This window comes from Schistocerca piceifrons, chromosome 1, assembly GCF_021461385.2.
Source record: "Schistocerca piceifrons isolate TAMUIC-IGC-003096 chromosome 1, iqSchPice1.1, whole genome shotgun sequence".
NCBI classification, from domain to species: Eukaryota; Metazoa; Arthropoda; class Insecta; order Orthoptera; family Acrididae; genus Schistocerca; species Schistocerca piceifrons.
Window position 1 is genome coordinate 267,717,038 of NC_060138.1, and position 17,521 is coordinate 267,734,558.

The 17,521-nt window shown below is 43.9% G+C and overlaps 1 protein-coding gene across 1 annotated transcript in view; it reads right to left on the bottom strand.

Moving 5' to 3' along the window:
• Positions 1-17,521, bottom strand: part of LOC124710291 (coiled-coil domain-containing protein 13-like) — a 149,104-nt gene that overhangs the window by 113,435 nt on the left and 18,148 nt on the right. The window contains exons 4-6 of the mRNA XM_047240916.1: positions 16,898-17,119; positions 6,942-7,115; positions 459-620 (exon numbers count right to left, since the gene is read on the bottom strand). Coding sequence (XP_047096872.1) covers positions 459-620; positions 6,942-7,115; positions 16,898-17,119 — 558 coding nt within the window. The remainder of the gene's footprint in view (positions 1-458; positions 621-6,941; positions 7,116-16,897; positions 17,120-17,521) is intronic.

The window sequence follows — 17,521 nt, forward strand, 5'->3', positions numbered from 1 at the left end:
AGCCTTCCAAACTTCACACAACTCCTCCTGCATACCTTGTGGTACTAGCACTTACGATAGAAGGGATATTCTGGAGAAATAGCTTAGCCACAGTCTAGGGGATTGCGTCCAGTATGAAAACGCCGATTTGAAACTTTCTGGCAAATTAAAACCGATTGCTGGACCGAAACGGTAAGTGTGTCTGGATAATTCAGTCTGTAAAACCATGGCTGAGGTTTTATCCCAAGACTAAGACAGTTTTAACCTGCCAGGTAGTGTCAGTTCAGTGTACACTCGACGAAAGAGTGAATAATTCATTCTAAAGCTATGTGAGTGACAACGCGACAGTTAAACTGTAGCTGTTGCCTTTGGCTAGGAAGTGCTGGAGTGGTTAAGTGGTTCCAGCACACATTACGGGCACGACTGACAAGCAGTGATGCAGACAGGAAGCGGGTTTGGCAGGCTGTGGGTCGGGTTACCTTTTGCTTGAGGTCGCGCAGCTCCGCCTCCAGTACCTTGGTGCGGGCGCGCTGCCCCTCCAGCCGCCTCCTGGAGTCCTCCAGCTGGAGCTGCGTCTCGCGCAGCGACGCCACCGTCTGCTCGTGCGCCGCCCGCCGCTCCCTTTCCATCTGCTGCAGCAGCTGCGCCAACAACAACACTCTGTCCAACAACTAATGTCGCACATCTGGTCCAGATCACGGAAGTTTCTGGGAAAAAAGTTGTTAGTTCGATATGCTACATTATCAGAGTAGTGCAAGTGCACGACGATGTTGGTGGATTTAGTTCCTAGCGAAAGGCTGTGCCACCTGCCACAGTAACTGAGATCTCAATATTTCACTAACGTCTATCAAAATGGTACACAAGGAAGAAAAATTAATATTTACGCCAGCTGCCACGTTTATTTATTGAAAGTGAAGGCAGTTGTTTCGTTGCACAGTTACATGTCAAAGAAAACGTAAATGTCTTTGCCGTACATGTGCAGACTGAAGCGACGGACGAAACTTTGTACCAAGGCTAGATTTGAACCCGGGTCTCCTGCTCACTATACAGTTACGTTTATCACTACGCCATCCTGGCACAATAGCTTTGCACAATTGCAGAGACTACCCTAACACGGCTCCCTCCTCAATCCAAATTCGCATTGACGCATCAGCTCAGCCCACTTGGTATTCTCACTAAACTCGAACAGTATTTTCATTCGTCGCTTCAGTCTGCATATATACTTGATTGATGTCTGAGACTTTAAAAGGTCGCTGCAACCGTAAAGTCTTATTTGATGAAAGCAACTATGCCTGGGTTTCAGGCGGGATCCGCCGTTTCTTTCGATACTGAGTTGTTATTCCAATACAGTTGCAGAGCCTCTGCAATGTTGTTCGAATTTAGGGGGAATACCAAGTGGGCTGAGTTGTGAATGGGAGTTTGCACTGAGGATGGAGGCGTGCTAGGGTAATCCGTGAAGTTTTGCCAAATCATTGTTCTAGGATGGCGTAGTGGCTAACCCACCTGCCCAGTGAGTAGGAAATATAGGTTCGAATCACGGTCCTACTACAAATTTTCAGTTGTTTCTTCAGGCTTCATATATACATAATTGATGTTTGAGGCTTTAGATGGTCCTTTGATAAATTTCTTTACCCTATTTTATCGTTGGTATCAAGAACTCGTACACATAGATAATGAAATATACCTGTGATGTCTTCAAGAAGAAATGAACGAAGTAGAAGGCTTAAAGTACACTGAGAAGACGAAAGTCATAGGACAGCGATACACACATATACAGAAGGTGCTAGCATCGCTGACACAAGGTATAAAAAGGCAGTGCATTGACGGAGCTGTCATTTGTACTCAGATGATTCATGTTAAACGGTTTCGGATGCGATTAAGGCCACACGGCGCTACTCAACAGACTTTGAATGCGGAATGGTATTTGGAGCTCGACGCATGGCCCATTCCATTTCGGGAATCGTTTGGTAATTCAATATTCCGAAATCTACTGTGTCAAGAGTGTGCCGTGCATACAAATTTCTGGCATTACCTCTCATCACGGACAACTCAGTGGTCGGCGGCCTTCACTTCATGAACGAGAGAAGCGGCGTTTGCGTGGAGTTGTCAGTGCTAACAGACAAGCATCTGTGCGTTAAGTAACTGCAGAAATCAATGTCGGACGGTAGTACCTTTACTAACAGCACGACACTGCCTGCAGCGCCTCTCCCGGGCTGTATCGTTTGGACCCTAGACGATTCGAAAACAATGTCCTAGTCAGATGAGTCCCGATTTCAGTTGGTAAGAACTGATGATAGGGTTCCGCTATGGCCACGTACAGAAGTTGTCAACAAGGTACTTTGCAAAGCTGGTTGTGGCTCGATAATAGTGTGGGCTGTGTTTACGTGGAATATACGGGTCCTCTGGTCCAACTGAAGCGATCATTGACTGGAAATGGCTGTGTTCGGCTACTTGGAGACCATTTGCAGCCATTCACGGACGTCATGTTCCCAAACAAAGATGTAATTGTCGCCGGCCAGAATTCTTCACGAATGGTTTTAAGAACATTATGGAAAATTCGAGCGAACGTTTTGATCACCCAGGTCACCCAACAAGAATCCCATAGAATGTCTATGGGACATAATTCAGAGGTCAGTTCGTGCACAAAGTACTGCACCACTTTCGCAATTATGGACGGCTATAGAGGCAGCATGGCTCAATATTTCTGCAGGGGACTTCCAACGACTTGTTGAGTCCATGCCACGTTGAGCTGGTGCACTACGCAAGGATAAAGGAGGTCCGACGATATATTAGGAGGTGTCCCATGACTTTTGTCACCGCAGTGCGTATGCCGTATTTCTGCTTATTATCGTACACAGGTGTCTTAAGACACTAGAAATCTGAGCGACCGTAAAATTAACAATGCATTCTTCAACAACAGTGGTATGTTTGGTTTTTGAGAATGAAAAGTATACAGTAGATCAGAAGAATATCTGCGAGCGGTAAGGCGAGCAGTGGGCAAACGGCTGATTCGCTCGTTCCTTTCTGCCCCGCGGCCGCCAGTACCTTGTGTAAAGTGTTGCCTTACCAGCAGAGTTCATGGTCAGCACTGTTGTATTTCTCAACTGTCGTTTATGGCCACCTATTTCTTTCATTTTTAGGATTCAGTCCCTTAATCGGTAAAAACGGAGCCCTTATAGGATCACTTTATTATCCGTCTGTCCGTCCGATTGTTAGCAGTCCAATTATCTGGGAACGGACAGATGTTTTCAGTTCAGATTTATGTCACGTACTAAGGCCTATGACCCTTTACGTGTGTAAAAAATTTAAGTTTCTATCTCAATGCAGTCATAAGATACAGCCGTTAATGAAACGTAAGATTTTATGTTGACTGTGCTACAAATATAGCACCATTCTTATCCATCATCTATCAGAGATCATTGGAACAGCGGAAACTTCCATGGAACTGGAAGAAGGCCCAGGTCATAGCAATCTATAAAAAGGGTAGAAAAGCGGATGCACATAATTACCGGCCAATTTCACTGACATCGATTTGTTGTAGAATCATGGAACATATTTTGTGTTCAGACATAATGACCTTTCTAGACTCTGAGAAGTTCATCTTCAAAAACCAGCACGGTTTTAGGAAACAGCGGTAATGCGAGACACACCTGACCCTCTTTGTGCATGAGATACAACAGACTGCAGATACCGGCTCCCAAGTTGATGCCATATTTCTCCACTTTCGAAAGGCGTTCGACTCAGTTCCGCACTGTCGCTTGCTCCAAAAAGTGCGCGTTTATGGCCTATCCGATGACATATGCCGTTGGATCGATAGTTTTCTAACAGACAGGGAGCAGTATGTCGTCCTGAATGGGGTGACTTCAACGAAAACAAGCATAACATCAGGTGTGCCCCAGGGCAGTGTAATAAGTCCGCTGCTTTTACGATTTACATAAACGATCTTGTTGATGGTATTGACAGCGGCATTAGACTGTTGGCCGATGATGCTGTAGTCTACAGGAAAGTAGTGCCACACGAAAGTTGTGAATAAATCAACGAGGATTTGCAGAAAATAAATTCCTGGCATAATAACTAGCAGTTGTTGTTATTGTTGAAAAAAATGGTTCAAATGGCTCTGAGCACTATGGGACTGAACTGCTGAGGTCATTAGTCCCCTAGAGCTTAGAACTAGTTAAACCTAACTAACCTAAGGACATCACAAACATCCATGCCCGAGGCAGGATTCGAACCTGCGACCGTAGCGGTCTTGCGGTTCCAGACTGCAGCGCCTTTAACCGCACGGCCACTTCGGCCGGCTGTTATTGTTGAGGTCTTCAGTCCAGAGACTGGTTTGATGCACTCTCCATGCTACTCTATCCCGTGCAAGCTTCTTCATCTCCCAGTACCTACTGAACTGTTTAGTGTATTCTTGGTCTCCCTCTAGGATTTTTACCCTCCACGCTGCCCTCCAGTACTAAATTGGTGATCCTTTGATGCCTCAGAATAAGCCCTACGAACCCCTTCTTCTAGTCAAGCTCTGCCACAAATTTCTCTTCTCTCCAATTCTATTCAATACCGCCTTAAATGATTCAAATAGCTCTGAGTACTATGGGACTTAACATCTGAGGTCATCAATCCCCTAGAACTTAGAACTATTTAATCCTAACTAACCTAAGGATATCACACACATCCATGCCTTTGTTTTTTCCCTAAATAGATTCAGTATCACCACATTTGTTATTCGATCTACCTTTCTAATATTTAGCATCCGTGTACATTTCAAATTCTTCCATGCTATTCCGTCTGAACGTCTTATTGTCTATCTTTCACTTCCATACAAGACTATACTCAAGAAAAATACTTCAGAAGAATCTCCCTAACACTTAAACTCATGTCAGATGTTAAAAACTCCTCCTTTTCGGAAATGATTTATGCATTTTATATAACTTCTGTTTCCGCCATTATCATTTTGCTGTCCACATAGCAACTACTGCCTTTAATGTCTCATTTCCTAACAGAATTCTGTCAGTATCGCCTGATGAGATCGTTAAATTTCATTTGGTTGTGAGAATTAAAAGAATATTTATTATTATAATTTATAGTCTCGCAGTGGTCTCAGACGAGTGAGAGTAGGCAATGGTTGTCAACTGCATAGTGTGACTGTTTTCAGTACAGACGCTCTTATCTTTGTATTCTGAACTACAAGTTAGAATGACTCTCATTTAACATATTTACTTCAGTAGTTTAGTCCTATCAGATATGTTGAAGCTAAGGAACAATACAGGATGGGCGATAGGATCTAACCACGCAATGTTAATTACCGTTGGACATAAAGTTCGGTGATGGTTCTTACTCCAAATTCAGTGGATGTACCTTAGGCAGAAACTCAGAGTAAAAAACTCGAATCAAGCAGAAACAATAAATTTTCCAAACAGTAATGTGGAGCTTACAAGAGGCCAATGTGAGTGAGGCTGAAGTCAATGCCTTTCTAAACAGTAATACACATGATGCTAATGCTACATTTTATGAATGTTAGTTATAATATGTCTACGCCTGGGTAACCTGCTGCAGACGCTATGCAAAGTAACTGGACGCTTGCGCAGAACTGCATTCTCATCCTGATCACTCACTGACCCCACCCCTCTCTCCCATAAGGGGTGCTCGCCCCTGATGACTGACACATGTGCATCTACGCATTTCGATCGTTTCCGTTGCTATCTCTTTACTACATGGCATGACAACACAGTTTTAGTGCACCGTATGTCCAGCGAAACTTCTTCTTAATAAGGCACTTATAATCTATGCAATCCCATTAGATTTCATGTTGAAAGAGGAAAACAAAGGAACACAGATGTCATTAAAAAGTGGGATTGTAACAAGGGTTAGCTACACGTGTCGCACAATAAAGAAAATAAAGGAGAAGGAGAGGAAACAAAGCTACAAGTACTTCTTCAGGGAAGATGCTCACGAAAAATAAAAATAAAATTTTGTATTTAAACTTCCACGTCACACATGTTTTTAATTTTACGTTGTCAGTATAAAAGTAAGTGACGTTGTCCCTTATACTACATTTTTCACCTTTTTTATGACATTCCTTTGTGGCACTCTGTGGTCGATCTTGTATTGCTTTAGGTGATTCTTTGTTTATGGATTGGGTATGTTGCCTTCAAATTTTATTTTATTTTATTATTTATATATTACTTTGTCTTTTAATACTTAGGCAAAGAGAGATGAGTATAATTGCCTGCTGGTCAAATTACCTATTATAAAGAATGGACCTACACTCATTTAAACCGTGTTTTATACTTTGGCAGTGGTTGCGTATATTTTAAAGATAATCTGTATTTTTATAAGTAAGAAGACACAAAAAGTACATAATATAATAAAACAATAAAATCTGACGGCAACATCTCGAATAGTAAAGCTACTTGTCGACTATAAGTTACATCTTCGTAAAAAAATTTTGAAACAAGCTGTCAGTTGACGTTTCTATTAGGTGGTACTGACGCAGAAATTTCTTTTATAAGTTTTGAGCTTTTGGTGGGTGTAACTTTGAGAATATTTTGTAACCTTTTCTTATCTTTCGTTAGCTAGTTGTTTACTTATAACAAACGCCTGTCTCTCTGCTTGCTCCTTTCGTCTCAATTGTCGATGTATGATGTTGGCAGTAGCAGAAACGTCGTAATAAATCAAATTTTATAAGCGATCTAGAGGGTTTGACTCGTAAAATATTCAGTGATCATTACCCACAGAGGGAACTTGTTTCCTTTATTAATTCTGTGAATGTCTTTATTTGTCGAATTATTTGTCGCACTCATTTGCAAACTCACTAGCTGTAGCTTACAAGTTATTCTTGTCCACCTCCCTTCACACCACGTGCACTTGTAGGAACCCGCTTACTTCGTGCGCATCCTTCCGCATTGTCTCAACTTTACACAGCAGTGTCCGGCTGCATCAGCGACACGTGAGGCGCGCCTCACCTGGCTCTGCGCCGGGCTGACGCCGTGGTCCCCGCTGCTGGAGGCGGCCTGCCCCGGCTGCTGCTGCTGAGACAGCCTGTCCTGCAGCTCCGCCACGCGCCGCTGCAGCTGCAGAATCTGCTGCGCGCGCCCGCGGAACGACCCCAGCTGAGAAACTGCCACCGCCTCTCCCACCTGCCAAACACGCTCATCTACCCACGCGCACCACAACAAAACGCTCACTGTCTAACGGCTGTAGGTGGAAAAGTGGGTATATCTGAATCAGTAAATTTTACAGGACAGCAATTAAAAATAAAAATAGCACACAGTGAGTCATACACCAATAGTCTGTCTGTAAAATCTTCGCACACAAGTACTTCTGCAATGAAAAAAGATATAATAGAAACTAATGTTTCACCAACCGCTCAAAGTAACAGACATGTTAACTAATTACGCTACTATTTGTGAAAATTGCAACACAACGAACGAGACATACACTACCGGCCATTAAAATTGCTACACCACGAAGATGACGTGCTACAGACGCGAAATTTAAAGAAACAGGAAGAAGATACTGTGATATGCAAATGATTAGCTTTTCAGAGCATTCACACAAGGTTGGCGCCGGTGGCGACACCTACAACGTGCTGACATGAGGCAAGTTTCCAACCGATTTCTCATACACAAACAGCAATTGGCCGGCTTTGCCTGGTGAAACGTTGTTGTGATGCCTCGTGTAAGGAGAAGAAGTGTGTACCGTCACGTTTCCGACTTTGATAAAGGTCGGATTGTAGCTTATCGTGATTGCGCTTTATCGTATCGCGACATTGCTGCTCGCGTTGGTCGAGATCCAATGACTGTTAGCAGAATATGGAATCGGTGGGTTCAGGAGGGTAATACGGAACGCCGTGCTGGATCCCAACGGCCTCGTATCACTAGCAGTCGAGATGACAGGCATCTCATCCGTATGGCTATAACGGATCGTGCAGCCATGTCTCGATCCCTGAGTCAACAGATGGGGACGTTTGCAAGACAATAACCATCTGCACGAACAGTTCGGCGACGTTTGCAGCAGCATGGGCTTTCAGCTCGGAGACCATGGCTGCGGTTACCCTTGACACTGCATCACAGACAGGAGCGCCTGCGATGGTGTACTCAACGACGAACCTGGGTGCACGAATGGCAAAACGTCATTTTTTCGGATGAATCCAGGTTCTGTTTACAGCATCAGGATGGTCGCATCCGTGTTGGGCGACATCACGGTGAACGCACATTGGAAACGTGTATTTGTCATTGCCATATTGGCGTATCACCTGTCGTGATGGTATGGGGTGCCATTGGTTACACGTCTCGGTCACCTCTTGTTCGCATTGAAGGCACTTTGATCAGTGGACGTTACATATCAGATGTGTCACGACCCTTCATTCGATCCCTACCAAACCCTACATTTCAGCAGGATAATGCACGACCTTTCTGGATACTGAAAATGTTCGACTGCTGCCCTGGCCAGCACATTCTCCAGATCTCTCACCAATTGAAAACGTCTGATCAATGGTGGCTGAGCAACTGGCTCGTCACAATACGCCAGTCACTACTCTTGATGAACTGTGGTATCGTGTTGAAGCTGCATGGGCAGCTGTACCTGTACACGCCATCCAAGCTCTGTTTGACTCAATGCCCAGGCGTATCAAGGCCGTTATTACGGCCAGAGGTGGTTGTTCTGGAAACTGATTTCTCAGGATCTATTCACCCAAATTGCGTGAAAATGTAATCACATGTCAGTTCTAGCATAATACATTTGTCCCCTGAATACCCGTTTATCATCTGCATTTGTTCTTGGTGTAGCAATTTTAATAACCAGTAGTGTATAATTACAATCAGATTTATTCCAAATATTGGAGACATGACAGTACACAATTGATTAGAATTTCGAAACTGTATATGTACTTTGGCCATGAGAATTCAGTATGATGTGAAGCCGCCAGATACAGCAATTAGGACATCTACATGGAATGGTATGGAATCAAAGAGGGAGTAGATATTGTGCTGTGCGACAAACTGCTACGAGGTTTGTAGCTGCAAAGACATAGCGTCAATAGTGGTTGCAGAAGGACCAGAAAGAACAGGCTGCTGGCCAAACATAACCTACACATTTTCGATAAGTGATCCGCATTGTCCTGCTGAGATATAGCATGCGGAGCTGCTGCGGGAGGTGTACAGCCTTGGACTCTAAAACCTCCCTTCTGTAGCTGTTGTTGTTCAGATTGCCCTCATCACAGAGAAGGCGACATTGCATGTTATCGTCTACAGCACCCCACATCGTCTCACTTGGCGTTTGTCCTCTATGCCAGTCAACGATGCGTTCTTTCCAACCGTCTTCACCATGGTACCGTCTACTTACGACGACTGTTCAACAAAGACTGAGACTGATTTTTTTCACAAATGTTTATCATTCCATTTCAGTGTTTACATGATCTTCTTGAACGTGCTCACCTCCTACTTGAATACACTTTTCATATCGTCTCTGCCAGTCTTTGAACACATGGTGCATGCCATTCATTATCAGTTCGTTGAGAATCGCCTCACTTTTCTTGAACACTGCTTCAGAGATCCCAAATCAAATGCTTTTAAAACTTTGCCTTTCGTGATGCGAATAAAAAAATCATACAGTGCAATACCGGGATTATAAGGCAGATGTGATACCCAGGTAATATTTAACTGAGCGAGAAGTTGCATGATTTGATTTGCGACAGAAGGTCACGCATTGTTATGACGAAGTTGGCACCCAGTCTGAGAAGGTTCTGGTCGTCTCCTTACAATGTGCTTCATCAGTTTAGCCAATACTGATGTGCAGTATGCTGCTGTAACGGAGGTCTGCGCTTACATTGCCTGCTGCTACATCATTCCTTGACAATCAAAAATGTAACCACTATCACTTTCCCTGCAGATGAAACAACTTTCGCCCTTGATGGTGCTGGAGAATCTGTCGAATTCCACATTGTGTTGGCTTGTTTTCCTTTGGGATCATACTGATGCAGCTATCAATCATAACCAGATATAATCGATTCCAGAAACGCATCCCCTCCATTTGCAAAGGGGCACAACACCTCACACCTTGTCCCCCTTCACACAGCCTTTTATTCGGGTGTCGACAGACGTGGCACCCAACGGGCATAAACATGGTTCGTATGGAGATGATCATGCATAATCGTGAAGAGACAGCCATATTAAATTCTCAACACTTCACTGAGGTTAGGTGACGTTTTCCCTGATCCTAATGGAGAATCGCAGCAGCTGTGCTGATGTTTACTTCAGTGACAGCAGAAGCCGAAACACTTCGCTTAACACAGACAAGTCGGTCTTCTTTGACTTTCTTCAACCAAACAAGCACTGTTGCACGAGGTGGTTCATCCTCACCATAGGCTTGTTGCTGTTTTTCGCAAGTTTCAATGGCTATACCAATGATAATGATGATGATGATGTTTGGTTTGCGGGGCGCTCAACTCTGCGGTCATCAGCGCCCAGACAAAGTCGCAATTTGTACACGCAATCTAGCCGCTGTCACGAATGATGATGATGATGAATTGATGGGGACAACACAAACACCCAGTCCCCGGGCAGAGAAAATGGCTATATCGTTTAAACGAACACAAAACGTTATTGCGCCGTATTCCTCTTCTCGTGTCACCTCCACTGGCTGGTAATCGAAATGAAGAGAGCGTCTACAAAATAGAGCTTTATTACCAACCTACCGACACGAGAGTGCTATCGCCTGTGGACATTAAACCCTCTCTCTTCAAATACCCATGGCACAGATAGGAAACTACCACGGAAACTACAGGGGGAAAAAAATCAATGTCAGTCCTTGTTGATTAGCTGTTGTACGTGTGCACAGTGTTTATTCATCTCGATCAATACATCAGTCGAAGGCGTCAACTTGCTGCGGTCAGCACCCAGTGGCGCAGGTTGGGCCAAGCTTTGACAGCAGCAAAACCAGGTGGCGTGAGGCGACAGCCGCAGTTAGAGAGCCTGTATACAAAGAGAGTGGCCATAGCTGAAATTGCCCGTGATTGGTTGATTAGCTTTGGCCCCATTTTTCTGCCAAACGTCTCTCGTGCTTCCTATGTTCGCCGTGCTTTTGAGTTGAATTGAAGTCCAGAGGACTTTCTGAAACGATTGAAAGGTATTTGAATTTTTGCGAGACTTGTTATGTGTTGTGCACGCATGTTCGATTTAGTTGTATATCGTTTTTAGTACGTAATTAGCGTTTGCGATCTTAAATACGAGTTGAAATAATGAAGCGTTTTGTGATAAAGTCGGTAGGCGAACATGTTTGAAGTATACATGTTAGTAATTGTACAGTATTGTTTTTGACATCTGTAATTCGTTCTGCAGACGTTCGTGAACGATGCTAGGTTGTGCTGCATTTGGTTGTTTCAATAGAGGCGAATGTGGATTTCGCATGTTAGCATTTCCACGCAATGGTTGCTGAAACATTATTCGTAGTAAATAATTGTAGGTACTCTTGAAGACAGTTTTTAATAGGCCTACTTACTGTGGGGTAGAAGGGATACGGTAGTTTTCTTGTCATATTTGGTCCAAAATAAAAACTGGAACAAAAATTACTAACAGATGAAATCTCAAGCTCAGGGGTATAGATATTTAACAATTACTGTACGACAACTCACATAAGGATCGATCGTTATACCGGGTGTTCCAGAACTCTTTCCCTGGTAACGAACATTCATAAGGCATAAAATATGACACAGAGACAAATAAATTTTTTTGAAACGTTGTTCCAGGAAATAGCGATCTAGTAATATTATAATTTATTTAGTAAATATAGTCGTGGTTGCGTATAAGTTGTTACTTTTAATTTGTGGATGACTGGTTTCGATCTGCTGCAGAGATCATCATCATCATCATGTACTAATTCAGGTTATTTTGTAGATATTTACTTACTATTATTTTGTTTGTTGTAGGGTCCAGTGACGTAACAACAGTAGGATCGAATTCCATTTGCAAACACATATAGTCAAACCAAGAGAACGCCCAACGTGTTCTCGTATTACAAGATGCAGTCACAAAAAACAGTCCACAGAAAATTCCAGACGGCATACCATAGACAGCCAGCGGAAGTCAAATTCAAAGCATCACGATATGCTATGCGAATGTCAAGAAAACAGGGACCGTCCGTGATCTCTCTAGACGAGGCAGATCTGGACCTAGTGTGCAGACAGTTCGACAGTGAGACTTCCAAGATGTCAGTCCCCAGAGCTTCACGTGAGTTGCAAATTCCGAAGACATCAGTGTACCGCATCCTACATAGACAACTTCTTTATTATACGTACAAAATCCAGATCGTGCGGTCCCTCCAACCAACGGATTACAGTGCTCGTTATGGTTTCACTGTTGCCGTACCTGCTGGGACTGAGGAAAACGATGACTATTTGAGTCGTGTTATTTTCTCTGATGAGACCACATTTCATTTGAATGATGTTGTCAACCGAGACAAAGCTAGGGTACGGGGGTTCGATAATTCCTATGCTGTCTTTGGGAGCGTCAGAGAAAGGCACAAGCTGATCGTGGAGTGCGGTCTTATGCACAGTAAAATCAGAGGACCTTTTTTCTTCAGTGAAGCGACTATCACAGCCAGTGCCTGTCTTGAGATGTTGCAGTTACTAGTCTTCCCACAGATTCAGGATATACCAGACTTAGTTTTTCAACAAGATTGTGCGTCACCTCGTTGGTGGTTAGATGTTCGTGCCTATCTGGATAAAACGTTTCCGGCAAGATAATTCGGGCGTGGTTGTCCCATCATCGGACATAAAACCACTAGATTTTTCCTTTAGTGTTACGTCAAGGACCAAGTTTACTAAGTACCAGCGAACGACATCGCAGCCTTACGGAGCAGAGTTACCGACGTCATAACATCAAATCCTCAATAAATTTTGATCAGCACGTGGGTAGAATTGGAATATCGTCTAGATATTCTTCGGAGAACGAGATGAGCACACGCCGAAATTTATTAGTTGTGTGCGTTTGTGTTAGCAAAAACTTGAATACGTTACTTGCACTTCAAGATAAAAGATATGTATCTACGTGTTATATTTTCTGCATTATGTATGTTTGTTATCAGGGAAAGGTTTTTGGGACACCCTGTATTTCGTCTTCCAGATTCTCCAGAGAAAGTCAAGTATGCATCACATCAATTTCAGTCGACATTTGGTGCACTTCCTTAGCTGAAATGGCCGTTACTCCGCTCATTTATCCTCTTGAAGAATAATGTAGCTCAGTCAGATAGGCATTTGCCAATGTGGAGAAAGGAGAACGCTGAACCACCTACTATGCGAGTGCTAAATACGTACAGGCAAAATATCCCAAACATATAACGTCTTTTCACAGCTATAAGAGACCCTTCAATACGAGACGCTATTGACAGTGTAGCCTACAATACGCACAGAAGCATGTTAACAGAATATGAAAACAGACCTCGATAAGTTTGCATCATGAGTGGTGAGAGCTAGAGAGCGTATTGATGAATTGTATGGAATAGAATTATTGTGTGTGAGTTGTGAGGGAAATAGTGTGGTGATTTGTGAGCGTGCATCACTTCCGGCAGCATCACCTAAGGCGTGATCTAAAAGGAAGTGTCGGAACATCTTTAAGATTGCAGATGATGCGATTTATCCATAAGAAAGTAGCAACGCCAGAAGACGGTATCGATTAGCATAATGACTCGCAGAGCGTTCGTGAATGGTTCAGGCTCTGTCAATTGACTCTGAACGTCAATAAATGTAACATAGTGTACGTACACAGGGGAAAAAATCCACTACTGTACAATACACTATTGATGACAAATTGGTGGAAATAGTATCTCCCGTGGTTAGACGTAACTACCCAGAGCGTCCTTAGCTGGAATGACCAGATATACTGAAGTGGCAAAAGTCATGGGATACCTCCTGATATTGTTCGGGCCACCTTTTTCCCAGCGTAGTGCAGCAACTCGATGTGGTATGGCCTCAAGTCGTTCGAAGCCCCTGCAAAAATACTAAGCTCTGCTGCCTCTACAGCAATCCCTAATTGCTAAAGTGTTGGCGGTGTAGGATTTTGCATACGAACTGGCCTGTTGATAATGTCCATAAATCTTCTGTGGAATTCATGTTGTGCTATCTGGGTCGCCCAACCTTTCGCTCGAACTGTCCAGCATTCTGTTCAATACAATCGCGAGCAATTGTGGCCTAGTGACATGGTGCATTGTCATCCATAAAAATTCTATCGTTATTTGGGAATACGAAGTCCATGAACGGCTGCAAATGGTCTCCGAGTAGCCGAACCTCCAGAGGACGCAGACTATTACATTTAAACACAGCCCACACCATTATGGAGCCACCAATAGCTTGCACGGTGCCTTGTTGACAACTTGGGTCAAGAGCTTAGTGTGGTCTGCGCTACATTCGAACCCTGTCATCAGGTCTTACCAACTGAAATAGGGGCTCATCTGACCAGGGCACGGTTTTCCTGTCATCTAGGATCCAATCGTTATGGTGTTGGGCCCAGGAGAGGCGTTGCAGGCGATGTCGCGCCGGTGGTCTGCTGCCATAGCCCCTTAACGGCGGATTTCTCCGCACTGTCCTAATGGAGACGTTTCTCGTACGTCCTACAATGACTTCTACGGTTATTTCACGCAGTGCTGCTTGTCTCTTAGCACTGACAGCTTTACGCGAAAGTCGCTGCTCTCGGTCGTTGAGTGAAGGCTGTTGGCCACTACGTTGTCGGTGGTGAGGGGTAATGCCTGAAATCTGGTATTCTCGGCACACTCTTGACGCTGTGGATATCGGAATATTGAATTCCCTAAGGACTTCCGAAACACCCCCTGAGCAGCGTGCATATAGGCCGCCGCCGCCGACCGAGCTGCCTCACATTCTCCCAGTTTCAGTACGTCACATCAGGACTCAGTTCGCATTGGACTTCAATAGGTCGCACTGTGCTCTAGTCTTTCACAGTGACAGTCGTTGCCTTGCAGTTTAGCTAGCTGTGGGCGAACGTTAGTCTTGCATATAGTTGTGATATGGATGCGGACAAGATTCAAGAATCAGTGCATGTTATTTGTTTGCAGTTAATCACAGAACTTCAGACTGGAGATCATTGAAGTTAAGTACTCAATTGGTTCCTGTAGTAAAATTTATTTTAACCAGGTGTGCATTTTCTGTTGTAGTGAGACGGAACCGGCCATCCATCTATCACATCAACCTCTGGTCATCCAGCCAGGAATCGCAAAGCATTACAAGAGGGCACAGCCACAACCCCATGCGTCTAGCTCCGACCACCATTCCTCGTTGATAGGCTGTTAATTCTCGTTGTGCAGCCATCATCACGTCAAAAACCTTTCCACATGAATCACCTGAGCATAAATGACAACTCCACCAACACACTGCCGTTTTTACCATGTGTACGCTAAGCTATCGTCATCTGCATATGTGCATATCGCTATCCCTTCTGGAACGCTTACCAGTTGCCGGCAGTTGTGGCCGAGCGGTTGTAGGCGCTTCAGTCCGGAACCGCGCTGCTGCTACGGTCGCAGGTTCGAATCCTGCCTTGGGTATGGATGTGTGTGATGTCCTTAGGTTAGTTAGGTTTAAGTAGTTCGAAGTCTAGTAGATTGATGAGCTCAGATATTAAGTCCCAGAGTGCTTGGACCCATGTGAGCCATTTTGAACGCTTACCAGGTAGGACTGTTAGAAGTGATAGAGAAGATTCAACGAAGGGCGGCGCGTGTTGTCATGGGATTGTTTGATCGACGCTATGGCATTACAGAAATGCTCAACAAATTCCAGTGACAGACGACGTAAGAGAGGTGTTGCGCATCATGGAATGGTTTACAATCGAAATTTCTAGTGAACGCTTTCCGGGAAGAATCGGACAAGATATTGCTACCTTCCGCATACATTTCGGGAAATGACGACGAAGAGAAAATTTTAGAAATTGGAGCTAATGAGACCCTTAACAACAATTATTCTTCCTATTCACCATTCTGGGGTAGAATATGGAAGGGGCATTAGTTAGTGGTACCATAAGTATTTATGTGAATCAAGCTGCATGCACTCCAACAGATTCACAGTATCCAGAAGAAACCTCACCAGCTACGCCAGTAATGCAGAGTGCCTCTACACAATGTAGCACTATGACCTTTCCATACGCTGCACATGTAAGTAATGGTAATCAGTACCAGATATAGATTTGCGTAATACTAACGTAGCGAGAAGAGAAGTTTAGGGGTTTAACGAAGCTTCTATGTTGATGTCATAAGAGAGAATCAGCTATTTCATTTTGAAAGCAATCATCCCGGTATTTAACTTAAACAACGTAAATTTAAGTGGCCGAACATGTATTTGAACTGCTGTCCTCCCAAATGCGAATCCACTTTGTCACCGCTGCGTCATTTCTCTTGGTCACAAACTAGGCATGTGTCCCTAACACTGGATCATATTTAGTGTTTATCCATGCAACCACAAGTTATAAGATTATGTTGGAAAATTTTTCTTCAGGAAATAATTACAAATAGCAGCTATAACTTACGTAGCAATCAAATGTTAATTTGAACTGTAAGTTATGAGGTTCAGAAGGATGCCCAGACTAGTGATCAAAGGCTGGGCAAGATACGAGAAACCAATCAGATGAAACGAGTCAGATGTAAAGTAAATAGTAGATGACCTCCTCGACGCTGTCTTAGGGGCCCAGTAGTTGTGCCAGGATTGGGTATGAACCTCTTCCTTAAATTTATTTATAAAGTTACCCATAACAAGACAAAAAGCTACAGGCCATTAACATGAAGTGCGATCTTAGTTATGTTCAACTAGACCCAACCCAGTACTGTAACGGGAAAGACCCCGGCTATGTGTTTAAGTATATCTTTTCGAAGCTGTACGGAAAGGTTTGGGGGTAGTGAACGAGTGAGCAGGGAGCAAGGTACGGACCTCGTTGGCGAGCGCGCGCTGTGCCAGCTGCAGGTCCCTGCGCAGCTGCGCGCACTGGCTGCGGCTGTCGCACAGCTTGGCGTTGGTGGCGGACAGCCGCTCCGCCAGCTGGCGCACCTGCTCCTCCGGGCTGGCCGCGCCCTCGCCCTCCGCTGCCGCCGCCGGCGTCGGAGGGGGCGGCGCGCACCGCAGGCGCTCCACCTCCGCTGTCAGCGACGACACCTGTTCGCAGGTAGGCAGAGTTCGTACCTCTTTATCGGTACCTTCCTTCGTTACTTTAAATACTAATGGCGTGCCGTCCGAAGAGCGGAGTACCAAAGCAAGATTGGAACCTCGAACCGCAACCATAAGAGAAGACAGTCGCTGCAATTTGATTTATGTCATTATCACTGCATTGAAATATTATCAGACAAATAAATATTATTAATTTTTAAATAAAAATAATGTCTTATTCATTTTTAATTTTTAATTGCATCAAAATGAGATTATGTAATAAATTAAAATTTGATGCGAAATACAAATTAATTTATTGTTAAAACCGAAAAACTATGTACACTGTAGTTTTCAGTATTATGTTTGTATTTATTTATAATCTCTAAAAATAAAACAAATACTTAATTTTCT